Here is a 25,064-nt window from a genome sequence, read left to right on the forward strand (position 1 = left end):
TTGCTCCCTTTCCATCACATATTCATTATGTATTCATTGTTTCATGTATATGTGTTGTCTTTCTATTATTGCTTTCTTTAGAATTATCGGTAACACTTTTCTTGAAGGTATCTACATAAGGGTGACATGACACTGTCATAGCTATGATATGACACTGTCATGAACTTGTCATAAACTTTATGTACATGTGATAAACCTTTATGACTGCTGTCATTAAGTGTCATTTGGTTTTTGTAATGACAAGTTGAAATGGTTTGGGTTGTCTTGATTATGACAACTTGACATTAATTAAAGTGACATTACCAGAAGTTGTCTTTATGTTAATGTCAAGTTGTCATAATAAGGACATCCCAAACAAATTTAATGTCAAGTTGTCATGACAAAGACAACTTCTGGTAATATCACTTTAATTAATGTCAAGTTGTCATAATCATGACAACCCAAAAAATATCAACTTGTCATTACAAAAACCGAATGACACTTAATGACAGCAGTCATAAACATTTATGACTGTTGACAAGTTGACATTAAATTTGTTTGGGATGTCCTGGGATGTCCTTATTATGACAAGTTGTCATAATAAGGACATCCCAAACAAATTTAATGTCAACTTGTCATGACAAAGACATCTTCTGGTAATGTCATCCTGGTTAATGTCAAGTTGTCATAATAAGGATATCCCAAACAAATGTATTGTCAACTTGTCATGACAAAGACATCTTCTGGTAATGTCATCCTGGTTAATGTCAAGTTGTCATAATAAGGACATCCCAAACAAATGTAATGTCAACTTGTCATGACAAAGACATCTTCTGGTAATGTCACTTTAATTAATGTCAAGTTGTCATAATCAAGACAACTTGACATTAATTAAAGTCAATGTCAAGTTGTCATAATCAAGACAACCCAAACAATGTAAACTTGTCATTACAAAAACCAAATGACACTTAATGACAGTTATAAATGGCAGTTATAAATGTTCATGACATGTACATAATGTTTATGACAGGTTCATGACCGTGTCATGTCATGTCATAGTTATGACAGTGTCATGTCACTCTTATGTAGATACCTTCAAGTAAAGTGTTACTGAATTATCTTTAAATGGTTTGCCATGTTTTTTTACATGTACACATAGTCAAGCTTTGTGTGTCACCCTATTTTCTTTTTCTGTCCTTGTGTTTTTAAATGAATTTGAGGTTGCAAAAAACGCAGCCCCAAACACATACACACAGACTATGGCTGGGTATGAAGTGGGCTCATGATGTGCTGGTGAGAAAGAATATCATGAACACCTGTGTGATGCAGTGCAGTGCAATACAAGAGCCTCGCAACAAATAATTCCCCTGTTAACAGAAAGTGTTGAATCTGTGTTGAGACCAGGGTGGAGTATCTTCTCCTCACTCTCCACTCCTGTAAGTCTGAGTCTCTGTTGGTTTGTCACTCTGAATGAACCCTTTCACATTACACATTGCCATTTGATTAATTAGCACCATAAAATATTAATTAGTGGAGCTTTAAGTAAAAGCAGCAACTCTGCATTGAGAGAATGACTCAAGCTGAACTACAAACAGAAAATTACAGCACTTATTCTGAAGGGTTGGAAGATGTTTGACACGCCCGGTATGGTATGTTGCGATGGTCTAAGTGGTGCTTAGTGCAATATTCCATGCAGCAGAGTATATAGAGTATCATATTTAATGAGTTTTGCCTCTGTTGTGCATGTTAAAGCTAATTCTACAAAGCAGCTATAGCGATCAGATGATTATAGCACTACAGTGTCTCCCTCACAAATGCAACACTTAAGTTAAGTGCAGGTACCTGAGTAATGTATGTATATAGTAATACTTGAGTAAGTGTTTTCTTCCATTTTTTACACTATTTAGCTCTTCCTTTCTCCTCCTCCCCTCCCATTTTAACCTACTCCTCAGCTTCCCTGCTCCCCCTCTCCCTGTCTGTGCTCTGATCTGTTGAGGCCTTACAGAAAGTGCTTACCACTGCAGTAGGAGGGTAATCCATGGCTGTTGCATATTGAGATAATGAGAGGAGTGTTAGGGGTGGCCCTACTCCACACCACAGCACTAATCGCCTCAGCTGTGTGTATGCGTATGTGTACAAGCTCCACTGCGTCAGGCAATTTTTATGCCTTTTCCAACAAACTGTGTTTCAACGTGTGTGCGCATGTGCAATGGTGTTTGTGTGCCCAGGTTTATGTGGGTGTGTGTTATTAGTGCTATTATTCCAGGTTGTGTGTATGTGTCTAGGTGTTTGTGCTTTTTATTAGGCCTCCTATTTTCTCTGCTTTACTGCTTGGACAGACTCTGCTCCTCTCTGCCTTCGCCCTGCTCTGCAAATTGCTGCTAGCCCCTCCAGCCCTAATTATTTCTGTCAGGCCAGTGGCACCCAGGCCCAATTTAAAGCCGCCACTGTGGACTGCCAAAGTGTCTGGAGTACAATCATAACATTTCTCTTTCTTACCTCTATCTTTCCTTTCCTCTCATGCACTTCCTATGTTCCTTTTGTATTGTGTACATCTTTTTTATATTCTCAGGGGGCTCTCTCCTGTCTGTTTGTGTTTTGGCACTCTTGGCGTGGTGACAAGGTGTTTTCTCACTTCATGAGGGGAGGTGTTTTGAGGAAGGTGTTGAGATGCTGGCGAATGATGTTTCCCCTTCTTTTTCTACTTTTGTTTGACTCCCTCTTTCCTTTTGGCCATCTCCTCCTCCCTTTTGCTTTCTTACTTTAACTTTATTTTTGTTTGATCTTCCCATCCCCGTATTCCTCCAGTATCGGTGTCAGCGATGGCGACCCAGGCTGACCTCGCTCAAGACAGAGGAGCTGAAGGACGAGGGAGAGGAGGGGTACCTGTCAGGGTGGAGTTCAAAGAAAGCAGTCTTACCTACATGGAAAGATTGCTTCTTAAGAAGCACCGCAGGTACACAGACACACACAGACAACAATGTGCATCCACCGCACATACATATCAGAAAGCATGTAGAGCTTCTGTTGTGGGGTTCATGCAGTGGGCGCTATGAGAAGCTGTGTGTTCTTCCTCTTCATTATGCCTGACAACATATCTTTTTTGCTAAGAATCACTTTCCCTTATTAAACAGAGGTATCTCACAGCCGTATAGTGATATCATTTTGTGCCTTTATACCAAAAAAATGTGGTTGCTAAGCAAGGCATAACAGTTATGTTTGTACGTACGTGTTTATAATGCATTTACGACAGCTTTAAATTTGACATAACCACTCATATACACTGACAGCTTGTCTAAAAACGCCTACACTGGATCCATTCAGGCAATGTCTGCAGATAAATGAATACCAAATAAAATAGATATTCTTAGGAAAACTCGAAACTCAAAAGTTAGCAGTGCCAGTAGCCTTTCCATCAACTTCAAGAAACACCATGAACAACTCCTCAGTCCCTCCCTGCTGTTCCATTACCTTGATTTCTTGCTGTTCCCTTCTTAGCGCCGACTGATGTTTCTAAGCTGCTGCAAATGCTGCTTCACAAAAATAGGATGATTTCCAAGTATTCTAGTAGGGACCACTTTTTCTTACAGAGCTTACAGGTAATACACTTACTGTGTTCATGATTAGTCAGGCTCAAGTTGATTGGGTACCATAGAAAATGTCAAGTTCAGACTGCAGTGTTGTGTTAACTAGTGCAGTGGATATAAGACATGAAGTCTGCCCATATGACGAGTGGAGATTTATGAGCATATGAGCCAGGACTTAATTAAAGGTAATTTTTGTGCCAAAATGAGTTTCATTGTTGGCACGTTGTGGAGCTGAGCACCAGGTGAATTCTCCTGAGGATGGATGAAAAGTTAAAGTCTCAACTGAAGATATCAGAAGTATCAAGGCAGGAGGCAGGAGACTGAATCAAAATACAGAATATAGGTCGAACAACACTCAGAGAACATGAGGTATAAATGCCGGAACGCTCACTAGAAAGGAAGAATAACTGCTGTAGACAAAGGGGAACATACAGCCTAAATACACAAGGGAGGCAGGTAATGAGGGAGAGGTGAAACTAATCAGGGCGGGGAAGGTGGGAAACACAAGGGGGCAGGAAGTGCTGTATCTGAAATGAGAGACAAAGGTGAGTAACAAAAAAAAATCAGGAAATAATTACTGAAAAAAAAGAAAACAAGAACACAACTTTAGCAGCAGGAATGCAACGTGACATTTGGGGTGTGATATTTAGGGATGTGAGGTTTGTATTTGTTTTCTTTTTTATCTGTTTTTTTATTCTCTTCATTTTTTAGACATTTAGATGTCAGCTTTTTTTTTTTCTGGTGTACATGCCAACACTTTAACAGACACATACAGAGGCCGCTTAGTGACAACTTGTTGAGGTCACCACTTGTACAGCTGGGAACACGGAAAGGACCGCATGACACACAGTTTTCACAACAAGCTCTCCCTCTCACATCACAAACACACTTTATCTTTGCTGCCACTTCCATTACCGGGGACACAAATACATCCACATGCGCGCACACACACACAATTTTCAGATCACACACCTTTTCATGCCGCTGCACATGCCTCTCCTGCCTTTCTTCAGTTAGTCTACATAAGCCACCAGTGTACAAAGCAGTTTCTCAGCACTTATTGTGTAGTAGACTGCCTGAGGGCCTGGCTTCAGCAGGTCCCATTATTACAGCCCTTTATTTAAGCGGCTCCTTTTGGGCTGAGTAGCCCACTGGAGAGCAGGCCAGAGGAGAGGAGAGCAGAGTGCAGTTTTAGGCCCGCTGACTGCCTGAGCTGGAATGCTCTAAGTCCCCAGCTGTAGCAGCCTTTAACTGTGGAATAGACTAGAGAGCCAATCTAGAGTGCAATAAGCCTGCAGCGGTGATGGTGGCAGAGCTTAATGGAGAGACAGAAAGACTGGCTGGCTGGCAGAAAGAATGAGTGGGAGGCTGAATTTTAACAAGCCTCTATAATAATGGAAGAGAGAGTGAAGGAAGGGGGGAGCGTGGAGGAGGAAAGAGTTTTAAGGAATTTGCTAAAAGTGCTCAGCTGTATTAGAGTCATAAACTCTATCACCTTCTTAGATTTGTGGGTGGCCTGCAAGTTACAGAAAGCAAGCTTGTGACCGGGGGGGCATCAATCTGATTTCCTGAGCTGGCTGGGCAGTGTGGGCGGGGTAAGTGAATACTCACCCTTCCATCAGCTGCCAGAGTCAAAGTATCTTTGATCAAGGCAGTGAACCCTGAAATAAAAGTCTGCACAGGCATAGAACTGAGATGCCATGTAGGTAGGGGCCAGTTGAAACTCAAATGTGAACCGATGAGATTCTAGTTATTTCTTGTCCGAGGAAATTGTTATTTTTAATCCCTTCAAAGTAAAGGTCATCTACAAGGCGTGTATGTTTACTTTCGACACGTAGAAAGACTTTTAAAGGGCCACCTCACACACAATAAAAGATGGCAACCTGCCTGCATGGAACATAAATAGCTGAGCCATTATTTGCTTACTGAACACGACTCCAATGGGGTGATGATGTTGTTCCATGTCTGCGTGAGAAAAGAATAAGGGCAGAGCCATTAGGTTATGAGTTTGAAAAAGAGACAAGCTCTCTTTGTTATGCTCGAGCGTACAAAGCTGTCAGAATGCCTCCAAACAACTCTATCAACAGAAATGTTAAACCCAGTGGCTTGTTTTCTTCTGGTTTGTATGTCACACCCAATACATTTACATTATTTCCCCGGGAGACTGCAGATCCTCACGCTTTTTTTCTGACTCTAAACTGTCAGTTGTGTTCTGAAGTAAAAGACAAGATTTGACCTGTGCCATACAGTCACTCAGAGCCGAAGTTTTGCTTCGAGTACAGAAATAGAAGCTTAAATAGTTGGAGTAATGGTTGAAATATCACCTCTGATAGATGTGGTGACTTCCACAAAGCACTTTTGGCACAAATGTCAAATCTGATTGAGCTAGCCCGCTGTCCGCAGGGCAAATATAGCAGCAATAATGGTCCTATTGAAGGGCTCATTGCTGTCAAATCCCTCTTGCTTTAGCTTGGCTTTATTGCAGGGGGGGCATCAAATAAGGGTATTTCCATTAGTCTAAGAGGTGTCCTTAAACCAAAATGAAGTATTGTTTCTGAGGTATCATAAATAAAATTGACAAACTGAGAAAGCACATCTTATACATCACTATTATGGTTCCATAATTTGTCTCTAAATGGCATCGTAGTTATACTGTATCTCACTTTCCCCTTTTTTTAGAGAGACTTATAAATTATTTGCCACTTTATTAATTACTGTAGGGAAACTCTCCTCGAGCTCTTCCTTACAGGGTACAGGCTAATTTGGTTTGGATTCAAAATCCTTCGTCGAGAACACTTCACCCGGGTTTTGTCTCTGTGGATGACCAGGCTGAGTTGAAGGCCTCTTTATCAAATATGTATCTCCAATGGGAGGTAAAAAAATGCAGGACCACAGAGGACCCCCAGAAGAGCAACATGCTTCTTTTTCCTGCGCTCCAGCAAAAGCTTAAATGCAAACAGCCTCGGGGTAGTGAAGCTACTGCATGTAAAGTACTGTACGCAAGGCGAGAAGATGGATGGATGGAGCAAAGGGAAAAGAAAAGGGATGCGAGGGGAAGGATTAAATAAAAACATCTGAGTGTATTAAACAGACGGAGAAATATAAACATTGCCAGGATTCAGGAAATGGACTAAGTGAGAGGAGAAGATATAAACTACAAGTAACTTCCTCAGTTTCCCCTTGTGGGCAGCCTGGAGCCTCTCATAAAGTCTCTCTCGCTGGACATGCACTTTGGCCATATTAGATCAGGAAGCAGGGAGTAGAGGTAAGGGGGAAAATAAAGAGAGAGACGATGTGAGGTACTGTGAAGGTGGGGCTGCAGCAAAGTGAGAACAAATCCACACAGTGTGCACGTATCTATCAACACATCTATCTATGCATGCAGCCATCCTGGTTTCACAAAGAAGGTGTGAAAAGAGGAAAGTAAGACAGCTTTTAGTCAGCCCAGTATTTTCTCATCCAGGTCTGGTCTTGAGTCAGTGTTTTATGTTTTATTTTTTATTCATTTAGTGTTTATTCATTGATTTTTTTGTTCTTTGATTTTTATGTTTCCAGAACACCAATCGAAACTTCTCGTCCATCGTTGGCCTTTGGTACGGATTTAAAACCCATACGTAACACAAACACTGGGGAGGAGACTGCATGCAGCCTGACAGGTAATACACATGCACACACACACACACACACACACACACACAGACACACTTGTACGTCCATCAGCACCCTTTGACTCTAAAACAGGATGTTGACACAGTCTTGACAGCTGTGTGCTGTTGCGATTCGTGCCTCCTCTCTGATATACATACCCAAACAGGCTCTTAGACCATACAAAGAAACAGCTACGGACGGAATAGTTTGACAGATGATCTGCACACACACACACACACACACACACACACACACACACACACACACACATTTACAAACACACAATAGCAAAAGTAAAAAACCTCTCCCTCTCAGCGGGTCAGACGTATCAGTGCCTGCCCATCCATCTGTGGCGGTGTGACGGGTAATCACTGGCTGTGATTGTGTGGGCAGAGGGCCGTTAGAGGCGGCTCATGCCTGACAGGTTGCACTCTGCCTGGGTAAGGAATGGGGCAGGGAGAGGGAGTGGGGGTTGGCCTGTAGTCTGGAGCTCAGGGCCTGGAGCTCATCAGTCAGGGGAGTGTCCTGGCTTTCTGGCCCCCAGCCGAGGCTGTCAGGAGACGGGCAGACCACGGTTATCTCTCCCCTTCCAAACCTCTGGACCCTGGGGCTGTCAACTGCCTCTCATCACATCAATCAAGATTCACTCCAATCCCGACCTTGTTAGGATCTGCAAGCCCCTGCTTACCCCTTTCCCCAGAGCTGTCTATCTCAAATAGTTGTTTCCTTTAAAATCTTTGAGGTCAAAGTGGTTTCTGTGCTCCCTATGGAAATGTTAAATATGTGACAACCACCCAAATATGAAACAGTAAAGTTTAGAGGTTCATAGCAACTGTTGTCCATAAAGGAAAAAGGCGCATATTATAAATTAACAATATCTCTTGCAGCTCTCCACCGTGCCTGATCTAATAAATCAAAGATGCCTTTACAAAAGTCCAAAAAGTAACACTATACAGCTTAAAACCGCTCCATCCTCCTAAGTATTACAACTTTTATAGATACGCAGCTTTGTACTTTTCTCACTTCTTGCTTTCCCTGCTCTAGCATCTTTAATAAGGCCTACCATCCAGCCACGGGTTGCACTTGTATAAATCCTAATCCAAACATACAAACCACTCTCTTTCTTCCCGCATCTGATGATTCTCTAAACAAGCTTTTAGCTGCCATTCATGACCTGAAACAAAAGGACTTGATTACGCAACAATGAACTTCAGGTGAATTCTTGTTTTTCACAAGACGCACAAAAAACACAGACATGAAATTTCAAGAATAACCTCTGGAGACTTTATAATGGTTAGAAAGCTATTAGTGGACCAGACTGTTTCTGTCAGATCTCGGTCTTTATGAGGCTGAAAGCTGGAAGTTCAGTCAGAGTCATTTACTTCAGAGGATTAGATCATTTGTTGCAAGCGGTTATATTTTGTAGAAAATGCATGCTCTGCTTTGAAGGAGGGTTTCACAACCTCCTCTATCTCATAACCCAGTTTTCTAAGTTGCAAAATTCTCATTAACCTAACATTGACCTGGAAAGTTGACAATTGGCTATGGGAGTCAGGGTAGAGTACACTTCTGTCATACTTTTTCCAAGGGCACAGAGAGTTGTATCAAAAGATATGTCAAATAAATACTATAAGTATACCAGTCTTGAAGGGAAAAAAAGTCTATATTACATGATGTTGCAGGTAAATGTACATTTATTTGGTGCAAGAATGTGAGAAAAACCTGCGGTACTACCCCTGCTTTACTTTGCAAATTCCTTACATACACATACAATACACAGGACGGGACATTTAAACTGATTTGTTTAGACTTTTCAGTGTTAACCATGAAGGCAAACAGGCAGCTCTTCACATATCTTATGCAATTTCTTGTTCTGTCACATCTCTGCGGCTTTCTCAAACTATTCATACTTAATGTGGTTATCTTACTCCAGCTCTTAAGTATACCCATCCCTGTCTACTAAAAACACAGCAATTCACATCATGAATTTCATTTATCTGCTCCCACTTAAATAATTGATATTCCATTGTGTCAGCGATATGCAGATGCGAGGAAGACAGCGGCGTCTTTGGGAAATGTAGAGCTGTTCAGCAGCTGATAAACTATTCCTTCCACCTGCTTCAAACTTTTCCGACGCATGCCAATTACAACAGGTTGCGGAGTTTCTCCTCCTCTCCTGCCTTTGAATATGAAAGGGTGGGCTATGTGTGTGTCCATGAATAATAAAAGCTGTTTTCCGGCATCATGTGGGGAGCTCTCCCTTGTTTTAAATTCTCATTTTCCCGAGCTGTCAGACCCATGTGGTGATGTGATAGAAGGATTGTTAGTATGAGAGGGAGAGAGATAGGGAGGTGGCGCAGACAGGTAAGTTGGAGTGGTGAAACAACGATAGGAAGAGACGGACTGCAAAAACTATGACTAAAGGCAAAGAGAAGGAGATTTCTTCATAGAGGGTTATTATTATATTGTCAGGAAGAAATTACTGTGCAGCATGGTAAATTATATTCTAAATATTCAATGTTTTATGTGTCTATCGAGTTTAAAATAACCACGTTAGCTCAATGTATCTGTAGCTTTTTGCTCAATATCAACACAGATAATCACACAGACATACAGGGACTGTAGATCACCACATGTGTGCTGTCTTCAGAAGGAAAACCGCTGTTCATCCCCTGCTGTGTCAGCAACATCTTTCAACAGAAACAAGATAATACATTAATACAGACCCAAGTGTGCAGCTCTCGGTGACCCCGACCTCTGATTTCTCGAGGAGGAGGGTGTAAGAGAAGAAGATGTCCCGATTGGTATCAAGGGTCCTGGCATGTCCACTGGTTTCTCTCACAGGGAGGAAAGTGATAAGAGGTTCGGGAAACAACCACCTGAAATACCACTCAGTAGCACACGGCTTTCTTTTTTATGCTGTTACAATTTTCGACTCGGTTTACGCCTTTGTAAACAATCACATTAGCCAGCTCTAATTGACCGGCTATTTTTAATTAAAACTGACAGAAGAGTGGCTCTCTGTAAGCTCAAGTAATTTTGATCTTAAACTTGGAGGTCACTTCATAAAGTGAAGGAAAACACAAAAATAAATCATTAATACATGTTTGTAAAGTTATAATTCAACTGGTATATTTTGCTTTTAATGTTTTTAATTAAGTGATAGAAGTTATCAAAGCTGTGTCCATCGGGTATCATTGAAGTTTGCACTAAGTCACCTTCAGTGCTCAATCAAAAGCTTGATAGATGAGTTGGCTAGACGCCGATAGTCGAGTGTTGACCTGAGGGTCAAACAGAATGCTGAGGGGATGTAGATTTCACCTGTGATTGATATATTGGCCAGTATGCAAGTATAATGATGGATGCTTCTGTCAGTGCAAATGTTGACTGACTTCCTGAATCAACCATAACTTCATCATTAATTAATCTGTACTGTATTGTCATATTTCCATGACTTTGCATGTTCTTCTCACAATAGCTAAAATAAAAATTACGGTAGCAGCCGTAAAAACAAACAAACAAAACCAAATACTCTGAGTCCCTCATGTTGCAACATATAACATGGCTCTTTGCCTCTTGCCCCTTCTTGATTACATGTGTGTGTGTTTATAGCCCAGGAGGAGGATTTTCGTCGCTACTGTGCATCATTGTTTGCCGTCCCTGTCAGCAGGGGCAGGGCTGAGCCTCAGATTACTACACCTGAATCGTGCCTCGTCATAGAAGTCCTGGATGAGGTGAGAATGACTGAAGCATTTCATTTTAACAAACGTGCTTTACCTGCATGAACACACACTTGAAACTTGAACAAGGCAAATGGGGGAGTAGACACACAGCTGCGCACAAGGCTTCACAGACACCAGCATATTCTTTCTTTCCGTCTCTGTCTTTGTCTTATTCACGTGTGTGCTTGTTTTTGTTTTTTGTTTTTTTCTACAGACAGACAGAGACATAAATGGAGGATCTGATGCTGAACAGAGGAAAGACAACAACAGCAAGTGAGCCAAAACTTTTAAGAAACCCACCACATTCACATAACTGGCTACGGCTTTTCATCTACAGACAAGCAGCAAGTAACTACATACAGGAGTTGGTAAACAGTCAGGTGAAAAGCAGGTGCCGCTTGATCAAAATTTGCATTTTGTTCCTTTTGAGACAAAGTAAAAGATGATAATTTATGTCACGTCCAGTCTACTCATATTATATGAGACATTTTGGCATGATGTACAAGAAAGAGCAGTGTTGTGGAGGCTGGTGTCAGTAAACAGAAAATAGTGTCAGCGCCATAGATGCAGCATATGTCAATGCATGTCACAACAAGAGACAGTCAACACAACAACATATAGTTCATCTCAACGCAGATCACACTCTGCCTTTTTATTTACTCCTTCACTTAATGATTTATTTTTCCTTTAAAATGTGTCTTTGTATTTGTAAACTGTTTTTGAATTTTAACTTTTTAAATTGTCTTAAATTGTAATTGTGCTTTGGCAACACATAAGAAATGTCATGCCAGTAAAGCTTATTGAATTGAATTGAATTGAATTGAAAATCAAACATCACAAAAGTACAAGCATACATTAAAATTCAGACGGTACTTAATAAGGAATTTTGTGAAGTATAATCTGTTTTGATTGCCAATATTTCTGAAGTATAATAATTGTAGTGTCAGTGAAGTTATGTGCAGCCATGAAAATGTGGACTGGACTCTCCCAAATTTTTTCCACACAGGGTTTCCTCTGCGCAGCAGGTCCTGAATAAGGAAACACTGGTACCCCAAACAGCCTCAACCAATAGTGGGTCCTCAAGAGTCAGCTGCTCCTCTCCCAGTCTGGCACAACCATCCAGGCAGCCCAAAGCACCAGCACAAGCCAAAGCAGTTCAGCAGTTCCATGTAGCTAAGCCCCAGAGTTCACAAGCAGAACACTCGACTAAATGTGAGCTTTATGAGGGGTTTCTATTAGTAACGATGAGTAAAAGGGAAAGTTTTTTTTACAGTATTCTCTACAGAAACAGGTGTAGTGTTAGATATTGTTGTAGGTGTTAGAAATTATGGAAATGTTGAAGAAAAATTTGGCATTGACAGAACTTCAGTTATTGTTTAATCAAACAAAATTGACTGTGGCTCCATTTAACAGTTCGATCAAGAGAGACTCGTTCTGAGAGACAAGAATATTTATTTACATGTGCACAGAAGAATGAGAAATGTGAAAAGTCTTTGGTGATTAGACCCCATCATGATGTCATCTATTTCAGGAGGGTGGTAAAGACATAGTAGATTAGGGAAGTGTTTGGCAGTGTATTTTCAAGGGCAAATTTAATAATCCCAATGCCAGTGAAAAACTTAAATGAAAAGATTATGCGACCACATGCCTGCAAAAGCATCTAATATCCTTATTGTTGTTTGTCTTATGTTTTGCACAGCATTGCCCTCTAAAAGTAAACCATCAACCTGCCCCACTCCCAGGACTCCAAAGACATCAATCAAGACACCAACCTCAACGTCACAAAAGCCCACTTGCTCCCCAAAAGTCCAGAAATCAACACCTGACCATGGATCAACACGTTTGTCCTCTTCCTCATCGGCACTTTCCCAAACCAAGATCCCTAAATCCTCCCATTCCTCTGTCTCATATTCACCTGATGTTTCTCCTTTGGCTAGTACCAGATCCCCACTCCCAGAAGAGCATATCTCCTCTTCTCCATCCTTAACCTTCCCTCTTAGGTCTACGTTCATAGTCTCACCATCAAGTTCCACTGACTCAACCTTACTGCCTAAAGTTTACCATTCAACACCATTAGAAAAAGGCTCAGACCCATCTCTGTTATCAGAACAACTCCAATCTTCCCAGTTATGCCCAGAACCAATCTCATCACTGGAGCTTTCCCAATCGACCCCAAGCAATCTGGAGTCCCCGAGGCAATTCCAACATGACTTCTGTGACCCTCAGTCTCTCCTATCAGAGAATCGACTCCAGCCACCTCTGTCACCTGTGTCCTCCAATCCAAGCCCACCACCAAAATCTCTGGCGCCAAGTCCACCTGTAAAAACCTCATCCAGCTTATCTCTATTTAACAAGTCCCCTCCAGATGCATTTTCCAGACACGGGTCAACTCCAACTCCAGTGTTTATGTCCTCTGTCCCCATCTCTCATGACCATAAATCACATCAGGACACACAGTGTGTCCCAACACTTCCTCTACATCACTTGAATCTCATCCAGTATCCTCCCTCAGCACTGAAAATGGAGCAGGAAGAGGAGCTATCACAAGGTAAGTGAATTGTGTGTGTGCACAGATGGTGCTTAGATGGTGATAAAAGCACAAATTAGACACACAATAGTTACTTTGTGGATAATGAATGGTTGATAATGGTTGGTAAGTTCACTGGGCTTGAATATTTTTTTAATCAGTCAAAAATTCGTTGAAGATTTCTTAGAGATGAATAGGCAGGGACTCACGTGAGGCTGTTGAGCAGATATTGAATGTGTTTTGAGCATGGACCAGGTCTGTTCCAGTCTGGGTCAGCTGGTGTTCAGTCAGCAGACTCAACTCATAAAGGGCCCTGTCTTGCACCTGTTTAAGTAGCAAATGCGCTGCGGTATTTTGTTGGCTGCTTGTGTCTCCTATTTCCCAAGTCTACCATGTAAATAGAGTGCCAGGGGTAGGCGCATCAGGCTTTTAAAGGGATTGGGTGATGACACTCTGATTGGTTGAATTTAAGTTACATCCCAAACAAACCTATGATTAATCAAGTGACTAATAGCAACCCCTTTGCCCCTTGTGCCTTACCTTGTGCCCAGATCATGTGCCATTTAACTAGGAAAGTGGTTGGACACGGCCTAAATGCACTTGCACCATTCACTTTAAACTATGTGCCATAAATTGTTTAAACAGGGCCCATAGAGTGTGATATGTACAGACTCTGATCTTAAGTCTGTAGGTCTAGTCGTTCTCAAAAAGATTTTTTAAACTAGTTTGATATTTGACTGATGATGCCACTTATGTGTGTCGCCTCAGGGGGACATACAGGGATATAAGCAGCTTTACCTGATGCTAGCGTTGTTTTACAAAGTTCACTTACCTCCAATTCTTTCAGTAGACTATACAGTTTGTGTTGCCCGCCGCTCTCTATCTAGTATCATACCCAAACCGTACATTTTACCTCCTTTTTGGCCTTCTCAGCACAAACGACCCTGCATGCAAACAGTGCAAGTTGCTGGGTGCCGTCCAGCTTTGTCAAAAGAACGCAGCAATTGGCTCTCTTATGGGATTTGCAAGGTCGTCTACCGCCAGAACTCCAGTCGTTACTGAACAGTCATTAAGTGTATTTTCTCAGTTGTCAGGTTTACGCGTCTTCCTGACCGTCAAAGACAAAAAATCTGAGCAAATGTGTATAAACAATTGTTATGTGTAGTCTGTCCAGTCTTTGTAGGTTTCTGCTAGTCAGGTTTGTCCCAAGCTTAATCTGTCTTTCATGCAGTCAGGTGTTTGTTCTTGTTATGGTTGTTTCATCACCTCACTTGATCTTCTTAACTGTATGACGCACCAGTAGGACTCGATATTCGTACCCGATACCTTTAAGGTATGGACGTAACCCAGTACCAAGTAGTATTGAAATGTCTCCACTCAAACATTACCTGCATTTGATCTTTTTTGTCGTTTTGCAGACCTAGAGAAAGAAAATGATTATTCATATGGGTTTACTTGCAGCTAACCCCTCCAAGCATTCTTTACGTTAAAGCGACATGTGATTGACCAACTGCTGCAGCAGCAACAACCCATACAGTTTGTAATGTGGTGAAGTTGAGCATGACAAATTTGATGGAGTTGGCAGTTCAGTGTGCGAAGACGCCATCAAAACATTTGAAAGTGAACTGCTGATGACTTTAGGTAAAAGAGGCGGTTACATTACACATTACATTACTTATCTTTGTATGTTAAAACTTAAATTGTATTTAATTTAAATGAAGATAGCTTAGGACAGGGTCTGTTACCCACATTGTGGCTATCAATTGAAGTAGAAAAAAATCGGTTTGACTTAAAGGGTACTGGTATTTGTACTGGTATTTGAGTGTTTTTTAAATGATACCCAGCCCCATGCATCACGGCTCTGTGAAAGTAGTATGTTTTGGACTTCAGCTACAGATCTCAAAGTGTGTATCTAATTGGGGGCAGTGACTACAACTGCAACATCAGGTGCCACGCCTACTCCCTGTCAACAAGAGTAGAGACAAAGCTCCTCACTATTTCCATAAATAACACATGCGATCAGAATTCAGTCCTCCTACATTCATGAATATGCCAATAATACAGTTCTTTGCTCAGCTGGTCCCTCCTGAGATTCAGTTCTCCATGAAAGATTCTCCTCATTATTCAAAAAGCATTTGCCAATTTACACCTCATATAATTAACAGCTCTAACTAAGATCATGTGATTTGGAAAGAACATTTCCACATATACTCAGCATTTTCTAAAACCGTCTTGTGGTGGCACAGATCTTGAAATTGTCAGAGCGAGACTCTAGGAAGCAGTCTTGAACGTGAAAACTCAAGCGACTGGATGTATTTTTAAGGTCAACCTTATTATCAAGGCCTCACATTTGTTTGGGCCTGATCACTTAAATTCTTAACAAAAAACTGAATGTAATTCTAAAATTAAGTTCTTGATTATCCTGAAGAAGGCCACTGGTGTTTTAAGAGTGAGCACAACTTGAACCCAAAGGCATACGAGGAGCATGATAATAGACTGAAGTGTGTTGAATTTTAAAGTTAAATTTCTTAGCTATGGAACAAGTGCTGCTAGAATTTTGACCTTCATCGCTCCTGTTGTCACATATTACAAATATCTAATTTAACAGCCACCCACACTGTACTCAAAAGTTTCACAGTGACTCAGCTGTATTATAATATTTCTTCATGTCTGTCTTGTTTTTGTCTATGCGTGTTCCTTATCAGCTAGGATCCTACCATTGCTGAATTTCAGAGAGAACTGTCAACGCCTAACACTCCATTTCCATCTTCACTGTCGCATTGCGGCCACTCAAACCAATTCTGTTGGGAAGCGGAGTTTGATTTTCCCTAACCAGTCACTACAGACCAAAGTATCCACCTGAATCTAACTCCATTTCACCAAGTTCACACAAAGGCATATCCATACCAGCATACCTGTTTTGCTGGGTTTTAAGAGTGGAGCGAAGTGAAGTAACACAAACTACGATGTCAATCGATATTGAGAATATATGTCGATTTAGAACAGCCTCGATGGCAGCATCTGTCTTGTCCATAGTACTCACCATTGTTGTTATCACTCCTCTCTGGTTACAGCACATCCCTTGACAACAACTTGACGAAGGTGTTAAGGCTAATTTATACTCCCTTTATGTACAAAAATGGATACTTCCATTTCAAACATTAACGTCACTGCTCTCATACTTCCATGAATCCCTTATGATGGCACAGACACAGCCAATAGATGGCACTAAAGAGCAGAGTGGAACAAAAGTTCCACACAACATCAAATGAGACGATGGAGGAGGTCGTAATATATTTCCTTAAAACAGAGGCAGCATCGTAGATTTCTTTGTCGTCTCCTGTGGTTGTATCATGCTTGAACTATGCTACACTGCTTCCACGATCTCCAGTGGTACTGCTACGTTTCGTCTGTATCTGTAAGCTTTCAGAAAACATGCACAAATATGGACTAACTGAACTCAAAGTACAGACAAAAGGCTCTGTCCGTCTACATCCCCAAATCTAATGTTGAGCATAAATGAGCCATAGTCCTGCCCGTGGTGCTGTTTGGCTAATTGAGTCTCCCTGCAGCGCTCTTTGGTTGTTATTTTTATTTTAACAAAGAAAATGTTTTGTTCATGTCACGTTGCTGGATGAATCAGTCAACTCGAGCTTAGTGGAGTGGGCTGATTCAAATGTCTTGACCCTAGCAACTCTTACCAGGGTGATCTCTGAAGAGGCTTTTTCCTCTTGGAGGAAGAACCTTGAGCTGGAGATCTCTAATAGCACTATTTTCTGCAGAGCACAGGGAAAATTATGCATTTACAGGGCTCAAATCTAAGTACATTTTATCAGGGGTTGCTAAAGCTGACAATCAGGCACCAGTACAAAAGTGATTTCACTCCAGCCAATGTTACTAACAAAAGCCCACTGAATTAAATTCATTATTTTGTCCATTTGCAACCACTGGTAACCACTTTCAAAAGAACAAACAAAAAGAAGACTGTGCTCAGATGAAATATAAACTCCAAGTAGCCAGTTTAAATAAGTGTTAAAAACATTTTGAAGCCAGTAAACAATGTGGCTGGAGTTAGATGTACTGTAGCCAGATCTTAAAAGCAAATGTTCTATATACCCGTCCAACTAAATATCCTTACTTTCTACTACTACTTTCTACAGTATACCTCCATCATACATTCTATTTTTGGTTGTATTGCGGAAATCATTTTGACACAATTTGCATTTCAAGGCACTTTTATTTGGTGAGATTTCCAGAGACCAAACAGTATTTCTGGGGACTTAGATTTGGGTTACAAACAAACAAGAGAAATTATGATGGGGAAGCCCAGGTCTTTGGAGTAAAGTGATTCCTGATAGAACACTTTATCATGCTACATTTTGCCTCAACACAATTCTCAAAGGCCAGGCAGTTTATATGAAGAAAATGCTTGTAGATCTCAGCAATAATGGCCTCCCTTTATTCCACTGGGCTGTCAAAGCCAATTTAGGTCAACCGTAAAAAGTGTTCTCCTCTTTTTTTTAATATTGATTAGGGTTTTAAGTAAATACCTGACATAATGCTACAACAGACAGGGAGGTAATTACACTATAAAGAATGACCCTAAATTCCCTTTAGTATACAGTACACAAACACACACACACACACACATTTGGATTCACTGATGCAGATACACACTTCTGACTCATACGTGCAGGTGTACACACGCACACACACACACACACACACGTATTCATACTAGAGTACTAGATACACATATGAGAGCAATTTGTTTGAAGTGTTTTTGCTGAATTGCTAAAGTACGCAGTGTGTGTGTGTCTGTGCACATTCGGAAGTTATGAATGTGTGTGCATAGGCCATGGTTTGCTGAGAGCAATTCTTTTTCCAGAAGCTTCTGGGAATATTTTACTGTCTCTTTAGAATTAAAAAATTGTGCTAAAATCTGAGCTTTAAAAAGAGAACCAGGGAAACTGTAAACTGCGATGCTCAAAAATGCCCCATGCCCTCCTAGCTTTTCCTCTTCTGGCTTTTACCTCTCTTAGTCACACTTCTACCCCTCTTCCTCTCTTCATCCATCATCCCTGTGTTTTCCTTCATCCTCCTCATCCTTCTCTTCACAGCTCTTTGACTAGTTTGGCACTGAAAGCCTGCTTTATTAGCTTATTAGAGCTTGACGCGTGCGTGGTAATGTCAAGGACATCACGTTTTAAATTTTTCACAGGATGTTAGAGATGAAAATGTTTCAGTGTTTGAAAGCCTGATGAGTCAGGGACGGTCAATGTGTTCGTACTCTTCACACTGAAAGTACAATTGAGCCATATGTAGATTATACGTGTTGATAAAGGTCTTAAAAATGTCTGTATTTTTCATAAAGACAGTGGTGACGAAATGTCCAATGATAGCCTGGGTCTGGATCCACACGACGAAGACTCCTCAGACGAAGAAGCACAGATGCACAGACGTTTAACAAGAGGGAGATCCAGAGAAGAGCAAGGGAATCCTGCCACATCTCATACAGAAGATCCCTTTGTTCCAGCAGATGCAGACAGAGGAGAAGATTTGCAGACTGATGAGCAAGAACAGCTGTCAGAACCATCCATGGTAACATGTTTCCATATTCCCACATGCTTTTTGCTTCTTGGAGGACGAACCTTGAGCTAGAGAGCTCTGATAGCACTATTTTATGGGGAGCGCAAGAAATATTTTGCATTTACGGGGCTCACATCTAAGTACATTTTATCAGGGGGTTGCCAAAGCTGACAAGCAGGCGTCAATACAAAAGCGATTTCACTTTAAACCAGTGTTACTAACAAAAGCCTACTAAATTGAATTCATAATTTAGTCCATTTGCAACCATTGGTAACCACTTTCAAAAGGGGATGCCAAAAGAAAAAAGCACTCAGATGAAATATTAGAGAGAATGAAATCATTGTTCCCGTGTTACTTGTTCAAAGTGTACGACACCAACTCATTACTTCTGATAAGACATGTCTCACTGACAGCCGCCCTATTGAAGCCAGCATACCCCTTCCTTCTTAATGCAGAGGTGCACATAACTAATACAGGAACATTTATTGGCACACACAGTTTTTAATTGCATAAAAATGGAATGCCTTGTATAATTAAATGAGGGCTCCAGCAAACTTCTTCACTTGATAAAAGTTATAATTGATATTACAGCGGGGGAAAATATTTGATTGCTAACAAACGAATCAAAGAATTACCAAATAGGCTGTAATCATTATACACCAATATGTTAGAGTTTGTCTTTCAAGTCGGGTAATAAAATGAACAAATGGGCAAGTTTTAGGAGTTTTAGAGAACCACATCATTAGACTGGACATAATGGCTCCATAGAATGAGAAGACTTCAGCGACATACAGTTACAGTTTCTTATTGTAGCTGACCTGATCTATTAGATAACATTTGTATCACACTAATTACTTTACATTATTCATCTGTAGCTCGGAGACACCCAAGGCAATGGTGTTAAAGGTGCACACCGCTGAGGGAAGAAAAGAGAAACAGAGTGGATTAAAAAGACACTGCTTGAATGGTCCCAAATGACCTATCAGCCATTTAATGGTATGAATCCTTTATACTGTGACAGGGGAATGAAAAAAAAATAAGGGGGGGGGGGCAGTGCTTTATTAAAATGCTGGAGCAAAATGAGGTTCATGATTGTGGAGATGGTGGTTATCTGTGGCCTCTGGATCTGAATCAAACTGCTCCTAAAATGATTAGATAGTCATTTTTTCCAGCTCTCTCTTTCTCTTTGGACCCAATCTCTTCTCCTCTCTAGTCTTACATGTATTTGCTATGCTTGCTCCTCCTATCTTTCCTTCGGTCCACGTTTTTGTCCCCTTTTTTTGCCCCTCCTCCTTTTTGTTTTACCTTTACCCTTTAGTTCAGGCAGCTAGTCAACTTCTACATCCTATTTGTAGTGAAGAGACATTGGTCTGCACAAGCACAACTCCAATTTTTACGGCTACACAGTCCCATTGTGTTTGGTCTCTTGCCATTTCATTGTTATGCCTCTCTTCTCTCTTCGGCCCTGTCTTCCTCTTGTCATTCTCCATCCTTGCTCCTTCCTCATCCTTAGCAACACTATTCCCACATGCCTTGCTTCCTATTTTCTCCTGGCCCATCTGCAGTGTCTCGCGATGCTACGGCTAGCATGCTAATGCATCAGATCTAATCTCAGCGAAAACACAGCTTCCTCATTTTACCCCCGTCTCACAGGAGGACACTTGTGCGGGGAAGAAACAGCTAACCCACCACGCCGTTGTGAGATGCTCTCAGCAGCTCCAGGGGTTAATTAAAAATCAATTCATCAAGTGGAAACAAAGGAAACAGGGAGCGAGGGGAATAATCTCCAATGAAAGACACCGGCTTATTAATATGCATTCACACAGTAGAAAATGGAAAAACACAAATTTAAACACACTCACCTCTCTTAATAAAAGTTAAATTGATATTGAATTTCGGTTTGTCCTTTGAACTGATTGTGTTAAATTGTGAAATGAAACTCAAGACCAAACTCTTATTTCCTTATTCCCCTGTACTCTCTTCACTCTATTCCCATGTCCCCCAATACATCCCTCCATAATCTATTTCTCTGTGTATCATCTCTCCATCTCATCCTCACATGATCTGTGTTTCTGCCTCACTCCTTCCACTTATTCCCTTTTTTATACCACTTACCCCCTCCTTCCTTCCACCCCTCATTCTCCTGCGTCTCTCCATCTGTTTCCATATCCCCTTAGGTGATGCACAACCAGAGTGTTGGGGCTGGATCAGAGCAGTTCTGTGATCTGGATGGGTTGCCGCCTCTGGGTTTGGACATGAATTCCGGTCACTCCGACACACCAGAGCACACACGCCGTGACCCACTGCACACATGCCAAACTTTACCCCATCGCTCAGACCCAACAGGTACGGTATCAACGGGAAGTCTCTTCAGCTGTACACGCATGTGTGCATGAATTTTTATGTTCCTATTATACCACGTTTTTTGTCTTTAAACTGGCTCATGTTTTCCTATAAACTACATCAGGAAGTGCCGTTACTGTTTTTGTGCTTCAAGAGATTAGATTGTGAAGATTACCTCTGTGTCCAACTTTTGCCTGGAGATACTTTCCAATTTGCAAGCGTTATTCATATCACAAAGGCCTCATAATAGGATTTAGAACAAATATGTAAAAACGTAGAGCTTACAAGAGAGATGAAAATGAGTTTTAAACCCAGAGGAGCGCTGGCTGCTTGGTGGAAAACGAGAGATGGGGGACAACACCGATAATTTACTACTGGCGGGTCCAAGGGGAGCTTTCCTGAGATGCCTTTTTTATTTTTGTGTGTGTGTGTGTGTGTGTGTGTGTGTGTGCCTTTTCCTGAACATGTGTCTCAGCCTGTGTGCTTCTTTTTTTATATTTAGGGAAATAATCTCCATTTTCTCCAACTATAGGTGAACACAGTTTACTCAGAACTTGTGAAAGTCTATATTTCAACACAAAGACACGTTGACAGCCTTTTCTTCTTGTTTCTGTCTCAGCTGAAAAGACTAGATAATAATGCCTGTGTCCTTCACATTGCACCCAGAGTTTACTTTGTTTTTACCTTTGAGAAGAACGTTAAAAGGCATGTGTTGTTCTTATGCAACGCATCTGAAAACATATTGTCTAATCAGTCATTATTGCTAAAAAATGCGTATGTTCCATTATTTTTCTAACACTATGTCTAACACTTTGTCTGCAAGAGAATACTGAAATGGTTTGGGGATTTCAGGTTTCTTCCCTCCTCCTCATTTCTTTTAATGCCAAGTTTCACCTTGAACTACAGCAGACAAATCATGCTGTTACAAGATGTTTTTTTAAAACTTCTGACATTAACTGTGTCTGGTACACCATGCTGTTGCCACAGAAGTATCCCTTAGGTATATGATGGATTTCCTATTTGTACCCACAGCATGAGCATTAAAAATAATGTTCTTAAGTACTAATGATTTGTAAACTGGCCATGACTTTGAGGTGCTGAGACTGCCCAACCAGGCTGATGGAAGTCTCGCCTCCACCTCCAAATTGCATCAGAGTTAAAATAGTAATATTTGGATCAAATCAGACGCTGTAATTTATCGTGGTGCTCTTTACACCTTGCTCTCTTGTCCAAGGCTTTTGAATTGCATGCATTTCAAACAGCAGCTATACTTCTATCATTCAGTTAGGATTTCTAATTCATACTTTACTTGCGTAAGTAAATTGCCGCAGCGCAAAATGATCCCATCAACCTTTTCTTTCATCAAGTCTTGAAGCCCTGCATTTCACTGTTTCATTGTCAAGTCTGCGTTAAATGAATGAGGTTGACAGTGAGAGACTCCCACAAGGGCACCACTACCCTCCTCGCACCATGCAGCACAGCCGCTCGTCAAACCCCGCACTGTCTCTGCCACCATCGTTAAAGCTCCAAAGTTAATGAGAGAGAAAGGTTAGAGAGGAGGAATATCACCTTGACAACACTCCGCACTCATTTATGTCCCTCCATCCCTCCATCTGTCTCCTCTATTTTACTCTTTTCTTTTTTTTCCCAGACAGGGCTGGGATCCAACAGGTTTTATATGTCTCCTGCTCTACCTTTCCACCTCTCTCTCCTTTCTGCTCTTACTCCCTGTCACCCGGTCAGTCAGAAAATGAGGTTGTTAGTGTGCAGTTTCTGTCTCGTGTGCATCCAAAGAGAGAGACAGACAGATAGACAGACAGGTAGGACAATGGCCAAACCTTTACAGAGAGAGAAGCGATAGATGCAGCTGTATAGCAGTATGATGTACTGAAAAGGAGACAAACAGGTAGACAGACAAACAGCAAGGAAATCAAAGACCAGCAGACAGATGCATGAAATACAGACAGAATTCTGGTGGTATCTTTGTATGCATTTCTGAGTCATTTTTCCATTTCAACCCGCTCCATTTTCTTTTTGTGAGTTTCGAAGCTATCTGACTGCTCTGCTCCCTTTTCCACTTTTCATTTGCAGCTGATTTAGACTAGTTAGTGGATTCTCCATCCAGTCAATAGTATTAATTGATTGGGTAACCACTGGAGAGAAAGAAGAAAACAGCAGTAATTGCATTGCAGCTGTCAGGATTGGCTGAACAGGCTTGTTAAGCAATATTGGTTTGGTGCAGATGCTGCTGCTGAATAGACAAATGGATTAATGTATCACATGTCATTTGCTTAATTTGCTTGAATCTATTTATATATTTATTAGTATCAATAGGCTAATCAGCATGCTCTCAAAGGAATATGTAAATGGACCATTAACTTTTAACACTGCAATACATGGTGGCAGCATGTAATGTGTTAAAGTGACATGCCAGCACCACAACAGTGCCAGTGGAAAGTCAGTTGGGATCCTTGTCGTGGTAGACACCTGAAATCCGTGGTTCAACAACATCATATAGTGAGTGATGGTTAATGTTGCAACCATAGACTGTATAAATAATAGATGTAGCTACAGTGATGTCACTCATTGGTTTGTGGACTGAAATTTTAAAGCTCAAGTTTGGCATTTCAGCTGTCGCCATCTTGGTTTATTGGAGTGAGAGGTGACCATATTTGGACGAGGGGGTTGAGCTGTGGAGGGGTGATGGGTAGATTTGACCGAGAAGCCGAGGACACTATCAGCAGACAGCCTGTCACTCAAGCTTCCCCGCCCTTAAATATGTGTAACTTTAGGCCTCTATATATAACAGATGATTTATAACAAAATTCAGCCCCTGTACAGTTGACATGAATGTTAAAATTAGCGATAGAGAGCAAACATGTTTTTGTACCAGGCTGCAAACATGTTTATTTCTGCTGTGAAGTTGAGCATTTTAACATGGGGGTTTATGGGGCTGACTCTATTTTGGACCCATTAGGGCCATTCTATGAAGTGCAGTTTTTGGCACTTCCTTATTGGGTTCTTTTCAGCATTGGAGGTTGCCGCTTGGTTAGAACTCCATAGGTAGAAGGAAATCTGCTAAATTTGTGTATGGAGAATTTCAGGGAGGTGGATGGGTCAAACAAACACAGGGCTTTCACCAAGGAGACCACTTGTCATGTCCCATGTGAGACTAAAGTCAACAATGACTTATTTTCACTATATGTACTTATGTACTTTATGTTCTTATGCCACTTAATTTTTATTTTTTTATATACTTTATTAATCCCCCTGAGGGGAAATTCATTTTTTTCACTCTTTTGTCATTAACACACATGCACACATGCACAAACAGGACCAATACATGCACAAAGTGGAGAGATGTCACAGTGAGGGGGCTGCCTTGGTCAGACCCCGAGCAGTTGGGGGGTTCGGTGCCTTGCTCAAGGTCACCTTGGCAGTGCCCAGGAGGTGAACTGGCACCTCTCCAGCCACCAGTCCATGGGGACTTGAGCAGGCGACCCTCTGGTTCCCAACCCAAGTCCCTATGGACTGAGCTACCGCTGCCCCGTGGCGTTACTTAACGTACTTGACGTCAAGTTTCAATATACTTACCAAATGTCCATAAACAAACGTACTTATTTTAAAGCCTCGTTATTTTTGCACATATTTGGCACTGTATCTACAATT

General features: G+C 41.2%; 1 protein-coding gene across 1 annotated transcript in view; it reads left to right on the forward strand.

The window, feature by feature from the left end:
- The window catches only part of zbbx (zinc finger, B-box domain containing), a 64,916-nt gene that overhangs the window by 36,237 nt on the left and 3,615 nt on the right, over positions 1-25,064 (forward strand). The window contains exons 10-17 of the mRNA XM_049575895.1: positions 2,788-2,935; positions 7,122-7,222; positions 10,827-10,948; positions 11,151-11,209; positions 11,943-12,148; positions 12,636-13,484; positions 18,838-19,064; positions 21,230-21,398. Of these exons, the coding sequence (XP_049431852.1) occupies positions 2,788-2,935; positions 7,122-7,222; positions 10,827-10,948; positions 11,151-11,209; positions 11,943-12,148; positions 12,636-13,484; positions 18,838-19,064; positions 21,230-21,398 (1,881 nt within the window). The remainder of the gene's footprint in view (positions 1-2,787; positions 2,936-7,121; positions 7,223-10,826; positions 10,949-11,150; positions 11,210-11,942; positions 12,149-12,635; positions 13,485-18,837; positions 19,065-21,229; positions 21,399-25,064) is intronic.

Source organism: Epinephelus fuscoguttatus, linkage group LG5 (genome assembly GCF_011397635.1).
Source record: "Epinephelus fuscoguttatus linkage group LG5, E.fuscoguttatus.final_Chr_v1".
In the NCBI taxonomy this organism is placed as follows: Eukaryota; Metazoa; Chordata; class Actinopteri; order Perciformes; family Serranidae; genus Epinephelus; species Epinephelus fuscoguttatus.